A 21,520-nucleotide genomic window follows, 5' to 3' on the forward strand; every position below is an offset into this window, starting at 1 on the left:
CTTGGGTTATTTTGATTGTTGTACAGGAATCTCCTCCACTTGTGGTTTTGACGCCTTACCCACACAGTGTGTGTCATGTCTCTCAAACATTTGGCTCCTCTTCCCACTTTTGTTTTATACTCCAGACTTCTGTAGCCAATTGTCTCCAGGATATTTTGCTTGAAATAACTCTAATTATACCCCACTACGATGTTTTCCCACATGTATTCCTTCATATTGAATGACATCATCTAGCAATTCTTTCTACTCCCTAAACCTAACTGAAGCTCATTTCTGAATAGTCTTATTTTCCTTCAAGCTACATGTCAGAAGTCTTTGTTATTTAAAGAAGCTCTAATATTTTTTTTTTAATCCAGAGGTAGATTACCTTTTAATCTATTTTATAGAAGGCTTAATTTAACTGCAAAAATGTCCTTGTCAAATTATGTGTCGTTTATTTACTGGTATTTTAGTCAAATAAACTTAATTTACTTAATGTTACTGAAGATAATTCTATAAACTATGGCTCAGCAATTATTCTTTTGGTTAAGAGAGGCTACTACAGTCAGTCTTTAATTTTGTCCACTACTCTTAGCATTTACACAGCGGTTCTCAACCTGTGGGTCGCAACCCCTTTGGGGGTTGAACGACCCTTTCACAGGGGTCGCCTAAGACATAACAGTAGCAAAATGACAGTTATGAAGTAGCAACGAAAATAATTTTATGGTTGGGGTCACCACAACATAAGGAACTGTATTAAAGGATCACGGCATTAGGAAGGTTGAGAACCACTGATTTACAATTTGAGTTAGCATGTATGTAGTTTTATATTGTGTATATTAGCAAGATTTATTTTTTACCAGACCTCTAATAACATCACTTTTCTGTTTTGGAAGATCAAAGCCATCGGCCAGACAGAATTGAACGCAAGCAACCCCGAAGAAGTGTTACAGCTGGCAGCGCAGAGGAGGAAAAAAAAGTTTCTACAAGCAATGGCAAAACTTTACTTTTAAGCAGTTAAAAATTTTTCACTTTTATTTTTTAAACAATAGGCTAAATATAAACAGTATTAAAAGATGAAATTTATATATAATACATATGTACACATTTAGTGGTGTGTTTTTTTCAGACAAAATACTGAAACAGTTTAAAAATAAAAACTATACAGAGATTTCATGCCCTAATAGCTTAAATCTATAATTTCTTCAAAGAAGAGATTCACATGTCTAGTAACAGAATAAACTGACAATTTAGTATAATTTGTTTTCTAATTAAATCCACTTTTGAGGCTGAAATTTCATTTTATAAAAACAAATATTTATGTAGAATTAGCTAGTCTATATCAAATTCTTATGTGAAGTTTACTTTGCTTTTGTTTTTTTAAATAAATATATTGCTGGGAGTTAGTACACATTTAATACTTTTCTGCTTTAATAGAAGTTTAGGTCAGGTGTTAAGCTTTATCACTTTGACACTGTCCTTAACTCATGTAGGAATTTAAAAAGGACCTTAACAGTTTTGCAAACATAAATAAAGCCTTAGTCACACTAAATTTTTAAAAAAATCTTTAGGATATCATAAAGTAATAAAGTGACTTTCTCATATAAATAGTTCGAAAGGGTACTTAGGTTTTTTCACTCAAATTGTGATGTACAAAATAGTTACTATAAAGCAACTTGTATGTCAAAGCCCCAAGTAGGAGCCATAGCATTTATGTAGTTTATAATTTCTTTGGTAGTCCACTGTTTAGAGCAGTTTTAAATACCGTGTTCTTCTAAGTCTTACTGGTTAAAAATGTTATGAATGGCAAGGTAAATAAACTAGTTAAAAAGCATTTTAAAGTTCACCATTTGTAAAAATTCAAGTTTTATAATAGCTTGCTACAGCAGCTGTAGATAAGTCAGTCACCTTATTACAAAAACTAAACCTTTGTAAACAAGTTCAAATTTTATTTTCCAGAACCAAATTGCACTAAGCAAGAGTATATGAATTTTGAGAATCTAAAAACTAGATTCAAAGTTCTGTATCACTTAATGTACCCTTTAAGGTAGCACTTACCTAGTCTGAAACTTTGATGATAAAATTCCTGGTTCATCAAGATAAACATAGTAACACTGGATCAAAAATCTTTATGGCATGAATTGTGGCTGGCCTCCTATCCAGTCACCTTGTGAATGAAATCATCTTTGTAAACAAGTCCTGCTGTTTCTTTACAGTTGACATAGGAATGAAATCAATTTCTTGGTGCCAATTTTAAGTGTTTTTTTAAATCAAAGAATGGCACTGAAACTTCCGAATTGGCTAAGACAGTCATAGCACTATTTTCCAGTAGAGCTTTAATAGTCCATTTTTATGAAATTCTACCCAAAACTCAGCGAATACTTGTCTGCTTAGTTAACTTCATTACTGTTTCCTGGTGGTTTTTCAGTGCTCTTCGGTGGTGTCATAATGCCTCCACTGCACACTGGTGACAACTGTCCCCCCGTCCTGAGGGTGTTTATGTAATTTACTTCATCCTACACATGTGAAGAAATCACGCAGAGATTAACAGTTAAGGTAAAGCATTGATATAGTAAAAGTCAAACCATACTTTTGGAAACTAACTTTAGGTTACTTAGGCCTAATATAATGGACTCTTTTATGTCTTTGCAACTTAACTAGTCATATTCTAGAGCTTCAGCAATTTCAACTGCTGTAACTATTTTTTAAAACTCTTAACCTGGACTGTTGGCATTGATCTTAAGAAACTTCACAAATCTTGCTTTGACTTCAAAGTTCATGCCCATTAGAACTTTCTATCCCCTTATTCCGTAGCATCCTTACTGTCAGTTTCAGTGACTTACTAGATATTAAGATAAAAAAACCCCACAAGAAACATACCAGCATAGCCAGATAATTTGTGTGTGTCTGGATATTGTGTCTGTCTTCCATAGAAATTTTCTTAAAAATCTTCAGCTTCACTGGACTACTACTTTTTATGACATTGACAAAAGGCACCATCCAATCTACACATTCAGAAATGCTGTCCCATTCCAAACCTAAATAGAGAAAAGTCAGCAAAATGTGAAGGTTACATCAGAAAGTATATTAACTTATGCCTAATGAATTTATTCCTGCTTCCAAATTTAAGGATAGCTATTTAAAAACTCATTTAAAATATAAACCAAAACCAACAAGTTTTAGCAAGTCAACACATTATGATTCTCAAATTATATTCGTAACGTGACTTTTGAGGGAGAAAAAACAGCTTCTTAATCCCAGAACCTGCATATGAAACAAATTGTCAAAAACCCAAAGAACCCTTAAAATAGAGCTATAATCATGTTGATTAACTTCAAATGGATTTAAATTACATTTGACAATTTTTTTGTGGATATACATTGAAGATTAGAACAGAAAGCAAGGTAATCACAACACTGCTAAATGTTTTCCATTAAAAGTTTAAGTTCCTGTTTAACAGCATGCTAAAAGGTCTCTAAAGTTGTGAACAGGTAAGAAGGTAAAATAATGTCTTACCTGAAGCTTTCTTGACGACATCAATAGAGGTAAAATGGCACAAGGCAGCAGCGGCCAGTATTCTGTATTGAAACTCTAATGAATCAATGGCTAGAATGCACAGATCTAAAAGCTGACAAAGGAAAAAGCAAAAGTACAAGTATTTAGGAGAAGGAAAAGTACTACATTTCACTAGTAAATACCAGTCAGCTAACATTTTAGAGTGTTTATGATATGGACCACATGCCAAGAATGCTGAAACTACAGGGATCCAAAGACAATTAAGCCACCACCCTGAGGGAGGTGGAGTCTTGGGATTGTAGGTCAAAAAGTGAATAGATGGGCCCTGGCTGGTTTGGCTTGACAGTGCGCTGGCCTGTGGACCAGAGTTTCGGATTCGACTGGTCAAGGGCATGTGCCTCAGTTGCAGTTTGGTTCATGGCCCTAGTCAGGGCGGTGCAGGCAGGCAACCAGTCAGTGTCTCGCATTGATGTTTCTCTCTCTCTCTCTCTCTCTCTCTCTCTGAAAATAAGTGGGGAAAAAAAATCCCTGGGTGAGGATTTTAAAAAAGAAATTTAAAATGAATAGACGGGATTGTTACACAGTATAACGTGTACAAGTAGGAGGGGTACCTAATCCAGAGTGGGGAAGATGGAAGACTTCTGTTGATTAAATGAATCTTAAAGATAAGGTAGCTAGGAGAACTGGGAAGTCGTGTGTTCTAGGTATGGAAAACAGCATTTGCCAAGATAAATGAGAAAGTATTTCCCTTGGAACTCAAGTAGTTCACCTAAAAAAAGTAAATCGTAAGCAAGGGATACCTTTATTCCTTATTAAAGAGGGGGGGGTAGTTGCAGAGGCATAACCTAGATTAGATCATAAAGGGTCTTGAAGAGGTCAGAACTTTTCAGGGTTCTGATTATTGAAATTACTACATTTTATTTATTTATTTTTTATCTTCACCCGAGGACATTTTTCCATTTTTTGTTCAGATAGAGCAGGAGGGAGAGGAAGAGAGAGAGAGAGAGAAACATCGATGTGAAGGGACACATCAAGTGGCTGCCACCCGCACGACCAACCAGGGCCAGGGACAAACTGCAACCAAGGTACGTGCCCTTAGTGGGAACCGAACCCAGGTCTCTCTGTACTGCAGGCCGACGCTCCAACCGCTGAGCCAAACCGGTCAGGGCGAAATTACTACATTTTAAATCAGGAAAGTGACATTTAACAACCACCTGTCACCCTGGCTGGTTTGGCTCAGCGGTTAGAGCGTCGGGCTGCGGACCAGAGAGTCCCTGGTTTGGTTCCCGCTAAGGGCATGTACCTCGGTTGCATTTTGTCCCTGGCCCTGGTGGGGTCGTGTGGGTGGCAACCACTCGATCCACTCGATGTGTCTCTCTCTCAGTGATGTTTCTTTCTCTCTCATCCTCCCTCTCTCCCGCTCTATCTGAAGATAAATGCAAAAATGCCCTCGGGTGAGGATAAAAAAACAACCACCTGTTAGACTAAGGTGCAGTGGATAGATACACAAGAAGGGAGTATGTTTCTACACAGATTAGTTAAGAGGAAGTATAATCCAGGCAAAGAGCTGTAAAAGAGCTAGATTTCAGAGGCCTGAGGTGATACAGTCCTGTGGAATAAAACTTAAATGTTTGCTCCCATTGATCCAGAAGGTAGAAAAATGGGAAGAATTGGAAATGAATTATTATATACCTCTAGAAAGGTTTCTATGTTATCAGTTAATCAAATTCTACCCTCTATCAAAAGGGTATATGTGGCTGCTTATGATAACCTGAGATGCTGGGAATTCTGACAAAAACGATTAAGCCTTCATTACAAAGTTTACAAAATGAACCAATTCTAATATATTTTACTGGTTTTCCAGTTTTAGTGTTCACAATGTGTTTACTAGATTTTCACATCCTACATAGAATAAGAATGTAGATTTCTTCACTTACATAATAGCAGTTAGAGCAGCCTTAAGTTACTGTGAGAAGTACACAAGGAAAGAATGGTACCCTACTGTAGTTTTTTTGTTAGATCATCTCATATGCTGGCCTAGGAAAGTTTAATCTGAACTTAGATTTTAAAAAATGTTGTAAGTAGCCCTGGCTGGTTTGGGTCAGTGGTTAGAGTGTTGGCCTGCGGTCCAGAGAGACCCAGGTTCGGTTCCCGCTAAGGGCATGTACCTCGGTTGCAGTTTGTCTCTGGCCCTGGTTGGGTTGTGCGGGTGGCAACCACTCAATGTGTCCCTTTCACGTCGATGTTGCGCGCTCTCTCTCTCTCTCCCTCCCACTCTATCTGAACAAAAAACGAAAAAATGTCCTCGGGTAAGGATAAAAAAATAAAAATGTTGTAAGTAAAGTGATTTTAATTCTAATACATAAAATTAGGTACCCTGTGTATTTCAATATTAGAGGAAGATAATCATAGAATAATTTCAGCCAGGCTGGTGTGGCTCAGTGGTTGAGCGTTGACCCATGCACCAAGAGGTCGCCAGTTTGATTCCCGGTTAGGGCACATGCCCAGGTTGTAGGCAAGATCCCCAGGGGGGGCATGCAGGAGGCAGCCAATCGATGTTCTCTCTCACTGATGTTTCTATCTCCCCCTTCCTCTCTCTCTCAAATCAATCAAGAAAAAAATTTAGAATAATTTCATACCATTATAAAGCCTGCAGACAACGGGCTTAAAAATACCTTTCCCCATTTTATATCAAAAAGAGGTATTTAGCCCAGCTATGCGGCTCAGTGTTTGAGCATCAACCCATGCACCAAGAGGTCGCAGGGTTGATTCCTGGTCAGGGCACACGCCTAGGGTGGGGCATGCAGGAGGCAGCCAATCGATGTTCTCTCATCGATGTTTCTCTTTCTCCCTTCCTCTCTCTAAAATCAAGAAAGAAAGAAAAAAAAAGGTATTTAGTTCTATTTTGGGCTCCGAAGGAATGAAAAATACTCATAGTTAAACTCATAGTTTAAAAACTTGTTTTCTAGAATTATTAAGCAACAAATACTGGGGACAGAATTTTATGCACCAGAAGTTTTGTTCTAGTCAATAAGGAGTGAATTTAATTCAGTATGCTGTCATTTTGTTGTATAGCCTATTTATGACTATAAATACACTAAAGGCCCTGGCTAGGTGGCTCAGTTGTTTGGAGCATCATCTTGATGCTCCAGGGTTGCTGGTTCAATCCCTGGTTGGGGCACACGCAGGAGTTAACCAGAGAATGCATGCGTGGGTGGGACAACAAGTGGATGTTTCTTCCAAATCAAGCAATAAAATAAAATAAAAATGCTAAACAAAACCTGTAATTAATAATATTAGCATATATTCAATCACACTGTCAGTACCTGAGCTATCTGAATGAACTTTTCCTGAGAATATTGAGGTAGAAGAACTTTAGGAGCGTCTTTAAGAGCATCAACTTGGAGGAAGAGATTTAACCAGGAGATGATTGTTACAGGACAAAGTTCCCATTTTAAAGCCTGTTAAATGAAATTAAAATGCCTGTTAATAAATGTAGGTATTTAGATACTACGTTATATAGCAACTTTCTTAACTAGTCATTTAAGAAACTTTCTGCTTTTAGGTTTATTTCTTCCTAGGAGTTTTATTATTCTGACCCCTTTTATTTTTCTTCAAGATATTCATAGATACCTCACAAGCTAATGTTGCTTGTGTTTTTATAGTCGATTATAGACATAGACCCCTTTATGCTCTAGTAGTCTTTATTTACAAAGTTCATTCAGCCTACTCTTCAGTACAACTTTTCTCATTTCTTGCAGCCCATAGTCTTCCTTATCTGTTCTCTACGTCATTAAAACTATTCTTTTCATTGTATTCAGTGACTCCACAACTAATTCCATTCAGATAATCTAAAAATGTATTCTAGACTTTATCTTTATGTCATCTCCAGTGACATCTTTCCCATCATGAAGTCCTGGGAGTTTACCAATTTAAGAAGTCCAGAATCTTTAGGAGAGAGAACAGAGGGTCTTAATGCCTGTAGAACTGCCCAAAGAATGTCATCTTCCCTTTATATCCGCCTTGTACTACAAGTCTGAATCTGGATAATTTTATTATTAGAACAGTATCAACATGCCAACAAGATCTTATTCTAACATCACTATCTGAATGTTTACAGTTTGTAAACATAACTTATGATATATACATTTCTAATGTGTATAGTTTATAGATCATTTGTAAATGAAAGTCATATTGATTGGATTTTCTTGTATGTCTTATTAATAAACCCATGATGTCCAAATTTAATAACATGCTTTCTAGTAGTTTACATTCTTCACTCTTCAATCTCTAATTGAAGGCCTGATTAAATACTTTTATGCTTCTCTCCACTTTTCTATTAATAGCCCTTTCTCTGCATATAGAAAACAGTAGTGAAATAATTTTCATTCTCTGCTGGAAGAGAAGGGGAAAATGACTAAGATCTGAGAATCATTGTTGGAATCCATTTATATATACATTATATGCTAACTACTAACTATCTATGTTTTGAAAATATTGTTCTTGATCACTTTTAAGAAAGTAGTATATCCTCAATATAGAAACTTGAAAGATACAGAAAAATAGTTCATAGATTAAATTCCTCTTCCATCCATACCATTGTCAATATTTTGCACTAGCTTCTTAGAAGTGGATCCTAACACTAAAATCTGTTTTGCTTATTTACAATGCAGTCTTTGAGATTCAATAAAAATTACTGTTATTAAATGGCAACTAGAATAATAAAGATATAATTATTATTACCTTTAATATAATGAGTTCCATCCTTAAGATATCCTCTTCACTGCAAGCACCATCAGTGACATAAGCAAACTCTTGGAGCTTAGGAGCATAGATTTCCTTTAAAGTGGATTTTTAAATTAGTATTAAACACAGTTGAAATGAAAACAAAGGAATTATATACAAACCACCTACAGGCTTCATTTTTAAGGGCAGCTTCACAAACTAAAATAAATCTTAGTAAAATAATTCTACAATAGCCAAAGCAACCTTACCTTTAAAGACATTTTTTATATCTAGGTCTAAATTAGCCAACTATATTGATTCAGACTTATTTTCATAGAATTGATCTTGTAGTCAATAAACATCAGTATTTTAACCAGTCATTTCAGTTAAAACAAAAACCCAAATACGTTGGTCAGAACAAAACAAAACACTCAACAAATAAATTCTAGAAACGGAAAACATTTCCTTTATGCTAATACAAAATTATGGTTTATAAAAAAACACTTTTTGCAGTTTAGCTGATGATAGGTCTGCTTCAATACTCCAGAGAAGAACTAGGAAGACCAGAGTATCAGAAGAGAGCCTGTCACAGTTGAGAACAGGCTAAATGAAGATTGAGATTTCAGTCTAGAAAGGTATCTGAAACAACACGATTTCAAGTAAGAACAGACCGAATACAAACATTCACCAAATTTGGCAGAATTTGGGGCTCAAAAGGCAAATTTGGAAGATAAAAAAAAAATTCACTTAAGGAAATTAATGAATGATTTAGTCCTCCTACCCTCCAAACAAAATAGGCTTCAGAAATTTCAGATGCAGGTACTCATGATGTTCACAATGCACTAAGAGAAGTATATTGAGATTGTAGGAAGGAAGATTTCAAGCAAGAAAGGAGTTGTCTTCTATCCTGGCATCACCATCAGGTACAAAAATAGGCTGGATATAGACCATTATTCTAACCCCAAAAAGCATTTACTTCATTTGATTGATTAATTGGTTTTCAAAGACCATTCTATTGAATTCAAGTGCCATAATTATGTATATAGGGAGAGCATCAGTGTATTTTGTTTGGCAGAATGAGCCACAGAACAATTGACCTAGATACTAATTTCAGAATTTTAATTTAACAGTTTATTTTTTATTTTTAAATATTGGATATCTTTTTTTTAAAGATATTTATTTATTTATTTATTTCCTCACTCGAGGACATTTTTGTTGTTGTTGCATTTATCTTAAGATAGAGTGGGAGAGAGAGAGGGATGAAGAGAGACACATCAAGTGGTTGCCACCCACATGACCCCAACCAGGGCCGGGGACAAACTGCACCTGAGGTACGTGCCCTTAGTGGGAACCGAACCTGGGACTCTCTGGACCGCGGGCTGATGCTCTAACCACCGAGCCAAACAAGCCAGGGCTCGTTATTGATTTTAGAGAGAGAAACATCGATTAGAGAGAACATCAACTGGCTGCCTCCTGTATGTCCCACTGTGGATTTGGCCCACAACCTGGGCATATGGTCTGACTGGGAATCAAACCGGCGACCTCTTGGTGCATGGGTCGATGCTCAACCACTGAGCCACACCAGCTGGGCAAATTAAAAAATTTTTTTTAAATCCTCACTCGAGGATATCTTTCCATTGATTACTAGATAGAGTGGGAGGGGGAAAGGGAGAGAAAGAAACACATAGATTGATTCCCTCCCTCAACTCTGACTGGGGCCAGGGATCGAACCTGCAACCAAGTTACATGCCCTTGACTAGCAATCAAACCCATGACTCTTCAGTCCATGGCTGACCCTCTAACCGCTGAGCCAAACCAGACAGGGCCTAATTCCAGAATTTATTATTTATTTATGTATTTATTTATTTATTTATTTTATCCTCACCCGAGGAGATTTTTCCATTTTTTGTACAGATAGAGTGGGAGGGAGAGAGAGGAAGAGAGAGAGAGGGAAACATCGATGTGAAAGGGACTCATCGAGTGGCTGCCACCTGCACGACCAACCAGGGCCGGGGACAAACTGCAACCGAGGTACATGCCCTTAGCGGGAACCGAACCCGGGTCTCTCCGGACCGCAGGCGGATGCTCTAACCGCTGAGCCAAACTGGCCAGGGCTAATTCCAGAATTTAAACTGGAGACTTACAATAGGCTTAGGTACTAAAAGGGAACTATGATATTTACCATACATATTTACCATGTATCCAAATCATGATGTTCAGAAAATGTATTGAAAAAACCACTCATCTTTCTTAAGGAACTAATATCAAAGTAGTATTTCTGGAATTTTAATGTGTTGATTTACAAAACTGGGTGGGTGAGAATTCCTGTCAAGATGGCAGCGTAGGTAAATACGGTACTCATCTCCTTCCACAACCACATCAAAATTACAACTAAACTACAGAACAACCATCATTCAAAAGCGCCTGAAATCCAGCTGAATGGAAGTCCTACAACAAAATTAAAGAAGCCACATCAAGCCTGGTAGGAAGGGCGGAGGCCCAGATGGGCTGGCCCAACACCTACGTGTGGTGGATAAAAATCAGGATACCTAGGCTGGGAAGGCCCTCCTTGAGCAGTGAGGGGTCCCGTCCCACACAAGGCACCCAGCTCAGGGTTCCAGTGCCAGGAAGAGAATCCCCATGACTTCTGGCTGTAAAAACCAGCAGGAACTGAGGCTGAGGGAAGCTGAGGCTGGAGCCCCAGGCAGCTCCTCTTAAAGGTCCTGCACACAGACTTAGTGGGACTTGCTCCCTCTGAGCTCCAGCGCAGAGGGGAGGCAGCTTGAGGGGCACCAAGAGACACACAGGGAAGAACTGAGTTGTTTGGCATCAGGGCGAGAGCTGTAGGGGGAGCTTTCTCCCATACAGATGTGGTGGCAAAAGCAGTTGTTCTTTGGTGAGCCCTTCCTGGGGGCTGGCAGAGAGCTGCCATATTTGGGACTCCAGCAACCTGGCTCACACTGTTCGCCCTGCCCCAGTGTTTTCCTGAGGCCCTGCCCCACACAACTTTCACCAAAGCTGTTCCCAGTGGCTTTACCATAGGATTGGCCTATCTTGGCTCCTGTTTCAGATTTTCCTACATGCTCTCAAACAAGCAGCATCTGGCCACAGCGAGCCACATACCTCTCACTAAGTGGCCCCAGGCCTGGCACTAGGAACAGCCAGCCTTGGTTCACAACTTGGCTTTTCCTGGGTACCTCCAAGCCTAGCACAAGAAGCAGCCATCTGCAGACCACTCAGTAGCTTATGCCTGGTGGCCCCGGGTAGAACACAGGCAGTGGCTGACCCTGCCCCAGAGCCAGCACACCCAGTGGAGTGTCAGACCATGGTGAAGCACCACCACCCAACCACCTCTACAAGTGATACACTCAAGCAGTGGACTCAGTGGGTACCACAGCTTTGCTGAAGTAAGTCTTGCTCTGTTTGGTGGGCCCCTGCACAGCTGATCATCCAAGGAAGTCAGAAGCTGGTGGATAGTGGGCACAGCCAGTCCTTGCAGCTGATCAGCCTGAGTAAAACCCTCCCATTGACATGCCAACAGCAATCAAGACTCATTTATAACAGAAGGGTGTACAGTCCACATGAGGGGTACACCTTGAGGGCCCAGGTGGGGTGACCAGGGAGGCTGTGCCACTGGACCCTACAGGACACCTACTACAATAGGCCACCCTAGGAAGCCCAGGAGACATAGCAACTCTACCTAATACATAGAAACAAACACAGGGAAGCAGCCAAAATTAGGAGACAAAGAGACATGTACCAAATGAAAGAACAGAACAAAACTCTAGGAAAAGAACTAAACGAAATGGAAATAAGCAATCTAACAGATGCAGAATTCCAAACACTGCTTATAAGGATGCTCAATGAACTTAGTGAGGGCCTTAAGAGTACATAAAAGGACCAGTCAGAAATGAAGGAGGCACTAACTGAAATAAAGAATAATATACAGAGATTCAATAGTAGAGTAGGTAATGCCAAGAAACAAACCATCAATCTGGAATATAAGGAAGCAAAAAACTCCCAGTCAGAACATCAAAAAGGAAAAAGAATCCAAAAAAACGAGGATAGTGTAAGGAGGCTCTGGGACAATTTCCATCGTGCCAATATTCACAACATTCTGGGGGTGCCAGAAGTAGAAGAGAGTGAGCAAGAAATTGAGAACCTATTTGAAACAATAATGACAGACTACTTCCCTAACTTGGTGAAGGAAACAGACATACAAGTCCAGGAAGTACAGAGAGTCCCAAACAAGATGAACCAAAGAGGTCCACACCAAGACACAGCATCATCAAAATGCCAAAGGTTAAAGACAAAGAGAGAATCTTTTTTTTTTTTTTTTAATCCTCATCCGAGGACATTTTTCCATTTTTTGTACAGACAGAGTACGAGGGAGAGAGAGGAAGAGAGAGAGAGGGAAACATCGATGTGAAAGGGACACATCGAGTGGCTGCCACCTGCACGACCAACCAGGGCCGGGGACAAACTGCAACCGAGGTACATGCCCCTAGCGGGAACCGAACCCGGGTCTCTACGGACCGCAGGTGGACGCTCTAACCGCTGAGCCAAACTGGCCAGGGCCAAAGAGAGAATCTTAAAAGCAGCAAGAGAAAAGCAGTTAGTCACCTACAAAGGCGCTCCCATAAGACTGTCAGCTGATTTTTCAAAAGAAACTTTGCAGGCCAGAAAGGAGTAGCAAGAGAGATTCAAGGTGAGGAAAAGCAACAACCTACAACCAAGATTACTCTATCCTGCAAAGCTATCATTTAGAATCAATGGACGTATCAAGAGTTTCCCAGACAAGAAAAAGCTAAAGGAGTTCATCACCACCAAACCAGTAGTATATGAAATGTTGAAGGGTCTTCTTAAAGGAGAAGAACAAAAATAGGAACAATAAAATGGCAAGTAATACATATCTATCGACAATTGAATCTACAAGCAAAATAAACAAGCAGAACAGAAACAGAGTTATAGATACAGAGAACATTTTGTTGGTTGCCAGATGGGAGGGGGGTTGGGGAAATGGTGAAAAGTGAAGGGATTAAGAAGTACAAATTGGGCCCTTGCTGATTTGGCTCAGCAGTTAGAGCATCGGCCTGCGGACCAGAAAGTCGGTTCCTGCTAAGGGCACGTACCTCAGTTGCTGTTTGTCCCCAGCCCCAGTTGTGGTTGTGAGGGTGGCAACCAGTCCATGTGTCTCTCTCGAATTGATGTTTCTCTCTCTCTTCCTCCCTCTCTCCCTCCTACTCTATCTGAAGATGAATGCAAAAATGTCCTCAGGTGAGGGTAAAAAAAAGTATAAATTGGTTGTTTGACTGACAAATCTCAAAGGGAAGGGGGACAGGGGAGGTGGGAAGAAATAAACCAAAGAACTTATATGCATATATGCATAACGAAAAGACACAGACAATAGCGTGGGGAAAGGCAGGAAGGGGGCAGGAGTGGGGAGCAGGGGGTCAATAGGGGTAAAAGGAGTAACATCTATAATACATTGAACAATAAAGTTTAAAAAAAAACAACTGGGTGGGTAAATATGTCTCTGGATAAACTGAGAACTTACCTCAAGTTTGGAAGCAATGAATAATGAGGTAATTCCAATGAGTTGAAGCATATTTTTATTTATATCCTTTTGTGTCAACATAAATCTATCAAAAAAGTCTTGTGCGAGGTAAAATGTTTCCCTGTGCAGTGTGTATACTTCACATACCTAGACAAGAACCCCGAGATTTAAATATTATTCCATGAATTTCTCCAAATTAGAATGTTATATCTTAGCATTCTAGACTTAACAATACTTTTATAAACCCAACTTTGCTTTTTTAGGGTACCCAAGATTGGGGGGAAGAAAAACCATGCACTAATAGGATAAACACATCTATTACTCTAATTCTTATAGTTTTTTTCACATGGAGTTAATTTACACTTTTATTGACTATGAATGAGAACTTTTTTCTATTAATTTCCTAATTGTTTATTGCTGACAAATGGGTAAGTTTTCATGCTTAGTTTATATTCTTATTATCTCTAATAGTTCCAACTGATTCTCTTCATCATTTTAGGTAGACATTTAACTATAAAATGACAGTGGTGTTCCTTTCAATGTTTTTATGTCATTTATTTTTCATGTTTTACTGCACTGGTTAAAATTGTAGAAGAAAACAATGAATAATATTGGTGATAGACAAACTCTTTTATCATGATCTTGTTTTGGACTGTAATGGGAATTCCCCTAATGTTTCATTATTGTTACTATTAATAATAAATAGTATCTGTCCTTTCCACACTTATTATAGTAAAAGCTTTTAATTCCCCAAATAACTATAAAGTAGGGGCCATTATCCCCATTTTGAAGATAAGGAAACAAAAGGATAAATTCTGATAATGTGTTAAGGATATCTGTTCCTAGTTTACTACATATTTTATTTATTTTTAAATGATTTTATTGATTTTTAGAGAGGGAAGAAGGGAAAAGGAGATAAAAACATCAATGAGAGAGAAACATTGATCGAATGCCTCCTGCACACACCCCCCACCCTACTGAGGATGAAACCCTCAACCTGGGCATGTACCTTGACTGGGAATGGAACCAGTGACCTCTTGGTGCATGGATCAATGCTCAACCACTAAGCCATACCAGCTGGGCTTACTACATATTTTAAAATCAGGTATGGATACTGAATTTCAAAAAATATCTTCCACATGTATTGAGACCTTATGATTTAAACTATTTAGGTAATAAATAGATTTTCAAATGCTGAAAGAACACAGGGTTGGGCAAAAGTAGGTTTATAGCTGTGACTACAAGAAACAGTTTATCAGTTTCCATATGAACAACTGTAAACCTACTTTTGCCCCACCCTGTATTCTAAGACAAAGTAGAATTTAACACTGCTGGATTTGTTTTATTATAATCTATACAGTTTTGCATATATAATCATATACTTAAGGGAAAACAGGAATAAATTTGATAACCACTAGATAAAAATTAATGTAACACAAAAAGAAAAATAAAGTAAAATCAACACAATTGTGCTTAAATTGCTTCCATGATCACAAGACACTTAGAAAAAACCAAAACTCAACCACCTTCTTCTAACCATATGATTTAAATACAATTTTCCACTCAAGTCAGAATAAGGAATTAAGATGACCTGACTCAAAAGAACATTTTGTAGTTTTAAAGACTTTTCTGAATGCTTCTGACAGATCTACTGTGCCATGTCTTACTCCACCAAAAAGTCTATAGTTTTTCTCTCTTAGAATATATCATCTCTACCCACCTTAGAGAGAGGGAAAAACTACAGAGCAAAAATTAGTTTGTCTTCAACATAAGTAATCGTTTCTTCAATAATGGGGAATGGGCTTAAACAAGAAAGTTCTGGCACACATCTTTAGGGACTTCAGAATCACTCTTATTCTTTTAGATTAATGGTACAATGTTGTTTCTGAAAGGAATAGAAGTATATAATAAAGGGAAGCTACGTGGATCCGAGAGGATTAGGGCTTCCGGATACTCAAAGCTTCCTTATTGTTTAGGACACAGAAATCGGAATTCCAAATCATAATTTGATTTTGGTGATATAGGAAAGGACTTCTGAAGGCCCTAGTCCTGGTTCTTTCACTTTTCATAGCAGAATTCAAAACCTTGTCAAGTATATATTCTAGTCATCTTGAATACCCTTGGCACCTAGAACAGTGTCTGGTACACAGCAATACCCCAATACCAAGAATTCTGAATTGGGTTTGGGTTGTATGAGATGTAGTGGCTGTGTCCTCATGATTCTACTCTTACGGACAGTCATTTTCCATTTTAGCATCATCAACCCCCAAAAAGATGGCTGCTGGCAGTGAACAATATACCATGAGGGTACACGAAAAGCACATTTATGTCTAAATATTTTCCATCATACAGAAACAGAAAATTTTTATTGCTGGAACATACCTCTAAAAGCCAGTCTAGGAGTATTGACCTCATCTGTGGTTCCAAGTCAGAATGCAGAACTTCAAAATGTTTGTCATGAATATATCGGGTCTCTTTCTTTAACATGTTTAGCCAAACATCCTTTGAACATCCCCAGCTATGGAAAGAGAGTAAGAAATAATTTTGTGTCTACCTAATATACAAGCTGTCTGTTTTACAAAAGAAAATACTCAACTTTAAGACATTGAAATCCAACTTTCAATTAGAACTTGGAAGGAGAAGCTCTTAAAAGTAAATTAGGACAAAACTACTACCTTAACTTTTAGAAATCACTTCCTAAGCATGAAAAAGTAGAAGCGTAAAATTATACAGCAAAAACTTGGATTATGATCATCTAAATTGATAGATTTCAAGAGTGTTTTTTGTCCCCATTTATTTATAAGATTCCTGTTTAAGATAACCATGTTTTCTCAAGAGCAATTCTAAAAAGGTAAATATTTAAAGCATATGATCCCAGTAGATACAAATCTCAATCACCTCCAAGTAGGTCACCAATAGCAGAGTCACCTGCAGTGGGGGTAAGCTCAGACAGAGCATAGGGGAAGGGGAGGACTGGTAAATTTAAATGTCTGAGTCTATTAATTTGCTTAGTAAAACCAAATATAAACTACTACACTAGATGTTTTATATAAACTGTACTTCCTAGGCCTAGTCATTAACTAGAAAAAAGCTTGGTAAGAAATAAATGGGATTGATGTATCCAATAATAATGCTGTACATACATGTTAAAATGCTTCCGTCTTAACAATTTAGATAAATTATTTAAACTCAGTGAAAAAGGTGTTCAGTTTTTCTGATAAGGCTTACAGTACTCAGCAAGCAAATGAAAATAACTTTATAGAATCAATGCTTTAAATTCCCCCTATCATTTGCAAATAGCACTAGTAAGAATATGTATGTTTAAATATCCATAAAGTCTAGGGGAGGAAAAGGAGAAACATCTGTAAAAAAAAATTAATTAATTAAAATAAATATCCATAAAGAAAGCAATGTTTTACAAGGTTTTCTATCTTATAATGAAGGCAAAAAATATCTCAAAGTAGTGCCATCTGGGACATCAGTACAGTTTTAATCTCTGGTATTAAATTACTGACATTTTCTTACCTTAAATCAGGCAAAGGTGAAGGATTAATAAAAAGATTTTTAAATCTGTAATTTGTAAATCTGGAGAAGTCACTTGTTCCTATTTCTTTGTGGGGTGTTTCAATGATAATGCAAGGACTGATCCCCCCAGATAATACAGGTGGCCAACAATTCTGTCATTTAAAAGAAAATAAGAAATATATTATATATTTGTGCAACAGGAAACCAGCTTTTAATCTGGGATCTTTCATAAATGGAAGCTAATATTTCGAAAAAGTCTAGTTTTCCCCAAACACCATCGTTAGCTAACATGCTGACAATGTAGTTTAACAAGTTGGCATTTATATTTTATAAATAAACATATAGCTCATATCAATCTTCATAAACAGTAACTGGTAGGATGTTTTAGACAACAAAATACAATCTGGAAATACAAGACATTCAAGTATTGGGGGAGGGGAGGAATAACAAAATGAATCTGTACAGAATTATAAAATTGAAGTTCTCCCTCCCTCTGTTACTTATCAACAGTGGCAAGGGCACTTGGCTTTATCAAAAGCCCTCTCCCCCACCCCCCAGTTAATCCTGCTCTGATACTATTACTGTTTTAGATTACTTGCAGGCAAAACCTTAAAAATGTAAGCAAGTGGAATCAATTACTTAAATACTACTTAAAGGACCCTTTTCCCCAGTCAGTGCAGGTTTAAAGTGTTTTCTTTAAACTGTCTGTAAAGTGTTTTCTTTGCAACACACAGGAGGAATAGGTAGCAGCGGGCTGGGTGCCAGTCTGTCAGTGACCTCCCAACCTATTTATGCCACTAGGAGCAGCTATTAGGACCCTCCACTATAATCGGAGGCGGAACAAAGCAGTACAGTGGACAGATTAGTCGGGCCCTGGTACACTAGGCAGCTCCAAGAGGGAGGGAATTTACAAAGAGGAACCAGCTGCTTCAAGACAAACTTACTCTGCAGCTGTAAGTAGGATTCGCGCACAAACACAAACCACCCTTAAGATAAGCGCCTCCCTGCTGACCGCTAGGAGCGTCAAAGTAAAAATATCCGAAGAATCTCCTGCAAAGCCAATCCTAGTCTTATTCGTCCTGCATTTATTTTCCCCAAACCCACCCTGCCCAGTTCTGCATTACCCTAATCTCATACTGATGTTTCCTGGCGACCTTCTCCTCTTTTCTTTTTTTGACATCCTAAAAAATAGAAAAGGCTACTGTTAAACGAAGGTCCCAGCAAGCAATTTCCTCACTCTCCTTCTTTCACCTTAACTCACCTGGGCTGTTTTTCTTTTCTTGGCCTGAATTATCTGGGCTTCTTGCGGGGAATCAGTCTGGTTAGGCTGGGATTGCTGCTTAGCTTGTAAACGGCTACTATGGTGAATTTTTTAAAAGAACGTTTAATTAGTAAGTCATGCGTTTCAAAGGCAGCAGCTAACATTGAATCATATCTCTAAGACAAATAATGTTACCTGCGTCTTGACATTCTCTTCAGGTGTATGAAATCTCTGGAGGGGAGAGAGAAAACGAGTCAAATACAGCACCACCCATATTCTCCAAGTGCCAAGTAGACGCTGATTCAGAGGTTATAGGTAAGCCCAGCTGGAGATGGCCTGATCCACTCTACCATGCTGTCCGGCACTGAATTAGTTATCTCGTGGTATTAATTTTGGACACATGCCTCCATTTCCTCAATTTATTGTACTTAGGACACGAGTCTTCAAATATTTACAAAGCACACCCCGGGACGCCTAAAACGCAGGAAGATCTCCCCCAAATGGGTCTTCTCTGCATCCTCCACCCTCTGCCAGCACACTGCGAGTGGGCTTAGACAGCGCCCCCACTCCGTCCTTCCTGGATGAGCCGCGGAGAAAGAGGGTTGTGGAGGCGAAACACTGTGGAAAAGCCGGTTCCGCGCCAATTTGGAGAGCGGCGGTGGCGGGGAAGCAAGGGGCGGAGGGAACCCAGACTGTCACGTCCGTCAGTCTTCTTTCCCTCCTTTCCAAGCCCACTGGGCCCTGCTTATCCTTTAGAGGGGGGCACCGGGACCCCAGTTCCAAATGGGGGTGACAATGAAAGAAAGGGTTAAATTAAAGACGGGGAAACTTCTGTCCGGGGAACCTATCTCCCCGTGAAAGGGACACAGACACCCATCCTCTCCCGCGGGATAGCTCCCCAAGTGGGGGTGGGAGAAAGAAGCCCGTAGGATGAGGGGGTTTTCCGTGGCCTGGCACTTAGGGGCAGCCCTCCTCTATCCCCGTCTACTCCCTGACCCCCTGCCAAAGGTCCTGACAGGGGACGGAACGCGGGGACGCATCCCCACCAGCTGCCTGGTTCTCAGCCCTCCCACTTTTCCTCCCTCAGGCTCCTGCTCACGGAACGGAGCAGCCTGGAGTAGAAGCGGCTTTCTTTCCTCCCGCATCCCGCCCTACACACGGCACCTCCTCACCGCCAGACCCGCTACCGCTCGGCTCTCAGCTGGCGCCGGCGCCAACCCAATATATAGGCCGGGCCAGGCCCGCCCCGCACGCATGCGCCTCAGACTGACACCTCCATCCAGCGCGCTCCCCTCCCCCGCGCGCCCGGGCGGCTACCCCTCAGGCCCGCGCGCGCACCCTGCCTGGGTCCTCGTCGGCCCACCCCTAGGGACCGTAGGACGTCTCCCAGACCCTAAGTATGTGGCCACCTGCGCTCCACTCCACCTGTCTGCGCAGCCCGCCGGCGGGAGGGAGTCTTTCAGAAGCTCCTCCTCCGCGACTCCATCCCCGCCGCTCGGTTTCCGCACCTCCCGCCAATATGTTCTTGTTCCCTCCCTCCCTTCCTCAACTCCCGGATCAGGAGCGTGTCAGGCTCAGCCCCAGCGGACGACCAAGTGGAAGCGACTCGGGCAAGCACAGAGTGGCTAAGAAGTGACCATCCTGTGGCGCACCCTAGCCATCCCGCCAAGGCCAAAAGGAACCTAGTTCTTTCCTAAGAGACGAGGGGACCCAGCGGCCCGCCCCTGCGGGAGGAGCGCAGCTCTAGCTTGCGAGCTGGCCAATGGGAGGCGAGGACGGCAGCACAACGTGGAGCAGCTGCAGAATGTAAACACAGACTGGCGCGCTGCGGGCCAAGTGTGTCCCCACGCGCCATCCATCTGGCCCTGGGCCTGCCGGGGGCCGCCAGTGGCCACCCTGGGAAACCATGCTCAGGGATACCTATCTTGCACTTTGCTCCAGCCCGCGGACCAAGGTACGGGACCACCCTATTTTCCGCTCCCCGCTCAACCTACCAGCTCACCCTCCCCACGGTGGGTCAGTCTGTACCCCGCTGTCTTGCCCCTTCTCGGCGGCTTCCCACGCTGTAGTCCCCGCGCAAGGAACGTTCGCACCTTGTCGCGCCCTCCCTTTCCAACCTCCAATTCCGGGGCCCCTAAGGGTAAGACACCCCTCCAGAACGGGGCCGGGAATGGCATTCTCCTATCTCCACGCGCAGTGCCTCTCCTGGGGCCGGGCCTGGCGGGGAGAGCTGTCCCACCACGTGCAGGCCCCGGGCCCGCCCGCCGCGCCCCGCCCCGCCGCCGCCAGCGCGCCCTGCGGAGCCCGCGCGAGCAGCGGGCGCGGGCGCGGGAGGTAGCGGCCCGCCTCTGAGCTATAATGGAAGGGGGTGGATGCGATGCATTTCCTTCCCTTTGCCCCAAATCTAAACTTAGGGTCCCCTCGCTGCTTCTGCTAACGTCCCCACCCTGGTGCGCCCCAAGGCTGGACGTCTCCAAGGAGGCCATGCTGATGACAATTCGCGAACAGGTTTTGCAGCGGCATAGGTGGGGCAGCGGCTGCCTACAGTAACAAAGACCCCCGGGGTGCAGGAGCTGTGCGAAGGCTACCTTGAACCCAGGCAGTTTCGGCCAGACGCGGGCCTGCAGCGCTTGTCTCTCCGCCCTGGCCGCGAGTGAGCCGCGAGAGAGGGCCGGGGAGACTGAGCCGCTGGGGCTGGCCCGGCGTCGCGGCAAAGGCGGGAGCCCTTCCCGAGATGCACCAGGAGGCGGCGGCCAGGACCTACCCTGGGTCCCTTTCCCGCTCCTTTTGTGCTGCGCCGTCCGTGCGGGCCTCCGAACCTGGAAATAATGAGTGCTGTTGGACTATCGGGCCAGCAGAGCCTTTTCCCCACTTTCTCTTTCGTGTCTTACAACAGTCACGTGACGCCAGCAAAATAATTGTTTTTGTCCTAAATACACGCATGAGGAAATAGTAAG

General features: G+C 41.3%; 2 protein-coding genes across 6 annotated transcripts in view; one reads left to right on the forward strand and one right to left on the reverse strand.

Annotated features, from left to right (window-relative positions):
- The window catches only part of INTS8 (integrator complex subunit 8), a 64,229-nt gene extending 63,160 nt beyond the window's left edge, over positions 1-1,069 (forward strand). For 2 of the 3 annotated variants that reach the window (XM_036263741.1, XM_036263743.1), the window contains one exon: positions 876-1,069. In XM_036263741.1, the coding sequence (XP_036119634.1) occupies positions 876-992 (117 nt within the window). In that variant the 3' untranslated portion in view covers positions 993-1,069. The remainder of the gene's footprint in view (positions 1-875) is intronic. The other variant, XM_036263742.1, reaches the window with a different exon arrangement.
- CCNE2 (cyclin E2) lies at positions 987-18,801 on the reverse strand. Of its 3 annotated transcripts, none has more exons than XM_036263747.1 (11): positions 18,759-18,801; positions 18,564-18,660; positions 18,427-18,483; positions 17,303-17,454; positions 16,160-16,295; positions 13,778-13,924; positions 8,239-8,334; positions 6,822-6,956; positions 3,496-3,607; positions 2,860-3,017; positions 987-2,495 (listed from the first exon to the last, which is right to left on the reverse strand). In XM_036263747.1, exons 1-11 carry the CDS (start codon positions 18,770-18,772, stop codon positions 2,370-2,372), a joined length of 1,230 nt encoding a protein of 409 aa, XP_036119640.1. In that variant the 5' UTR covers positions 18,773-18,801; the 3' UTR covers positions 987-2,369. The 3 variants fall into 3 exon arrangements, with proteins under 3 accessions (XP_036119640.1, XP_036119641.1, XP_036119642.1); XM_036263748.1 differs by having other exon boundaries at positions 1,898-2,495; positions 18,564-18,657; positions 18,759-18,790; XM_036263749.1 differs by lacking the exon at positions 18,427-18,483 and having other exon boundaries at positions 1,899-2,495.
- Positions 18,802-21,520: the final 2,719 nt, after the last annotated feature.

The sequence above is a fragment of the Molossus molossus genome, unplaced genomic scaffold, assembly GCF_014108415.1.
Source record: "Molossus molossus isolate mMolMol1 unplaced genomic scaffold, mMolMol1.p scaffold_m16_p_16, whole genome shotgun sequence".
In the NCBI taxonomy this organism is placed as follows: domain Eukaryota; kingdom Metazoa; phylum Chordata; class Mammalia; order Chiroptera; family Molossidae; genus Molossus; species Molossus molossus.

Excerpts from the sequence above, each read along its gene's own strand:
- CCNE2 (XM_036263747.1), bottom strand. Across the intron at positions 8,335-13,777 it reads TCATTGCTTCCAAACTTGAG|GAAATCTATGCTCCTAAGCT; the intron begins GTAAGTTCTCAG and ends TCCACTTTAAAG. Across the intron at positions 6,957-8,238 it reads TGGAACTCATTATATTAAAG|GCTTTAAAATGGGAACTTTG; the intron begins GTAATAATAATT and ends TTCATTTAACAG.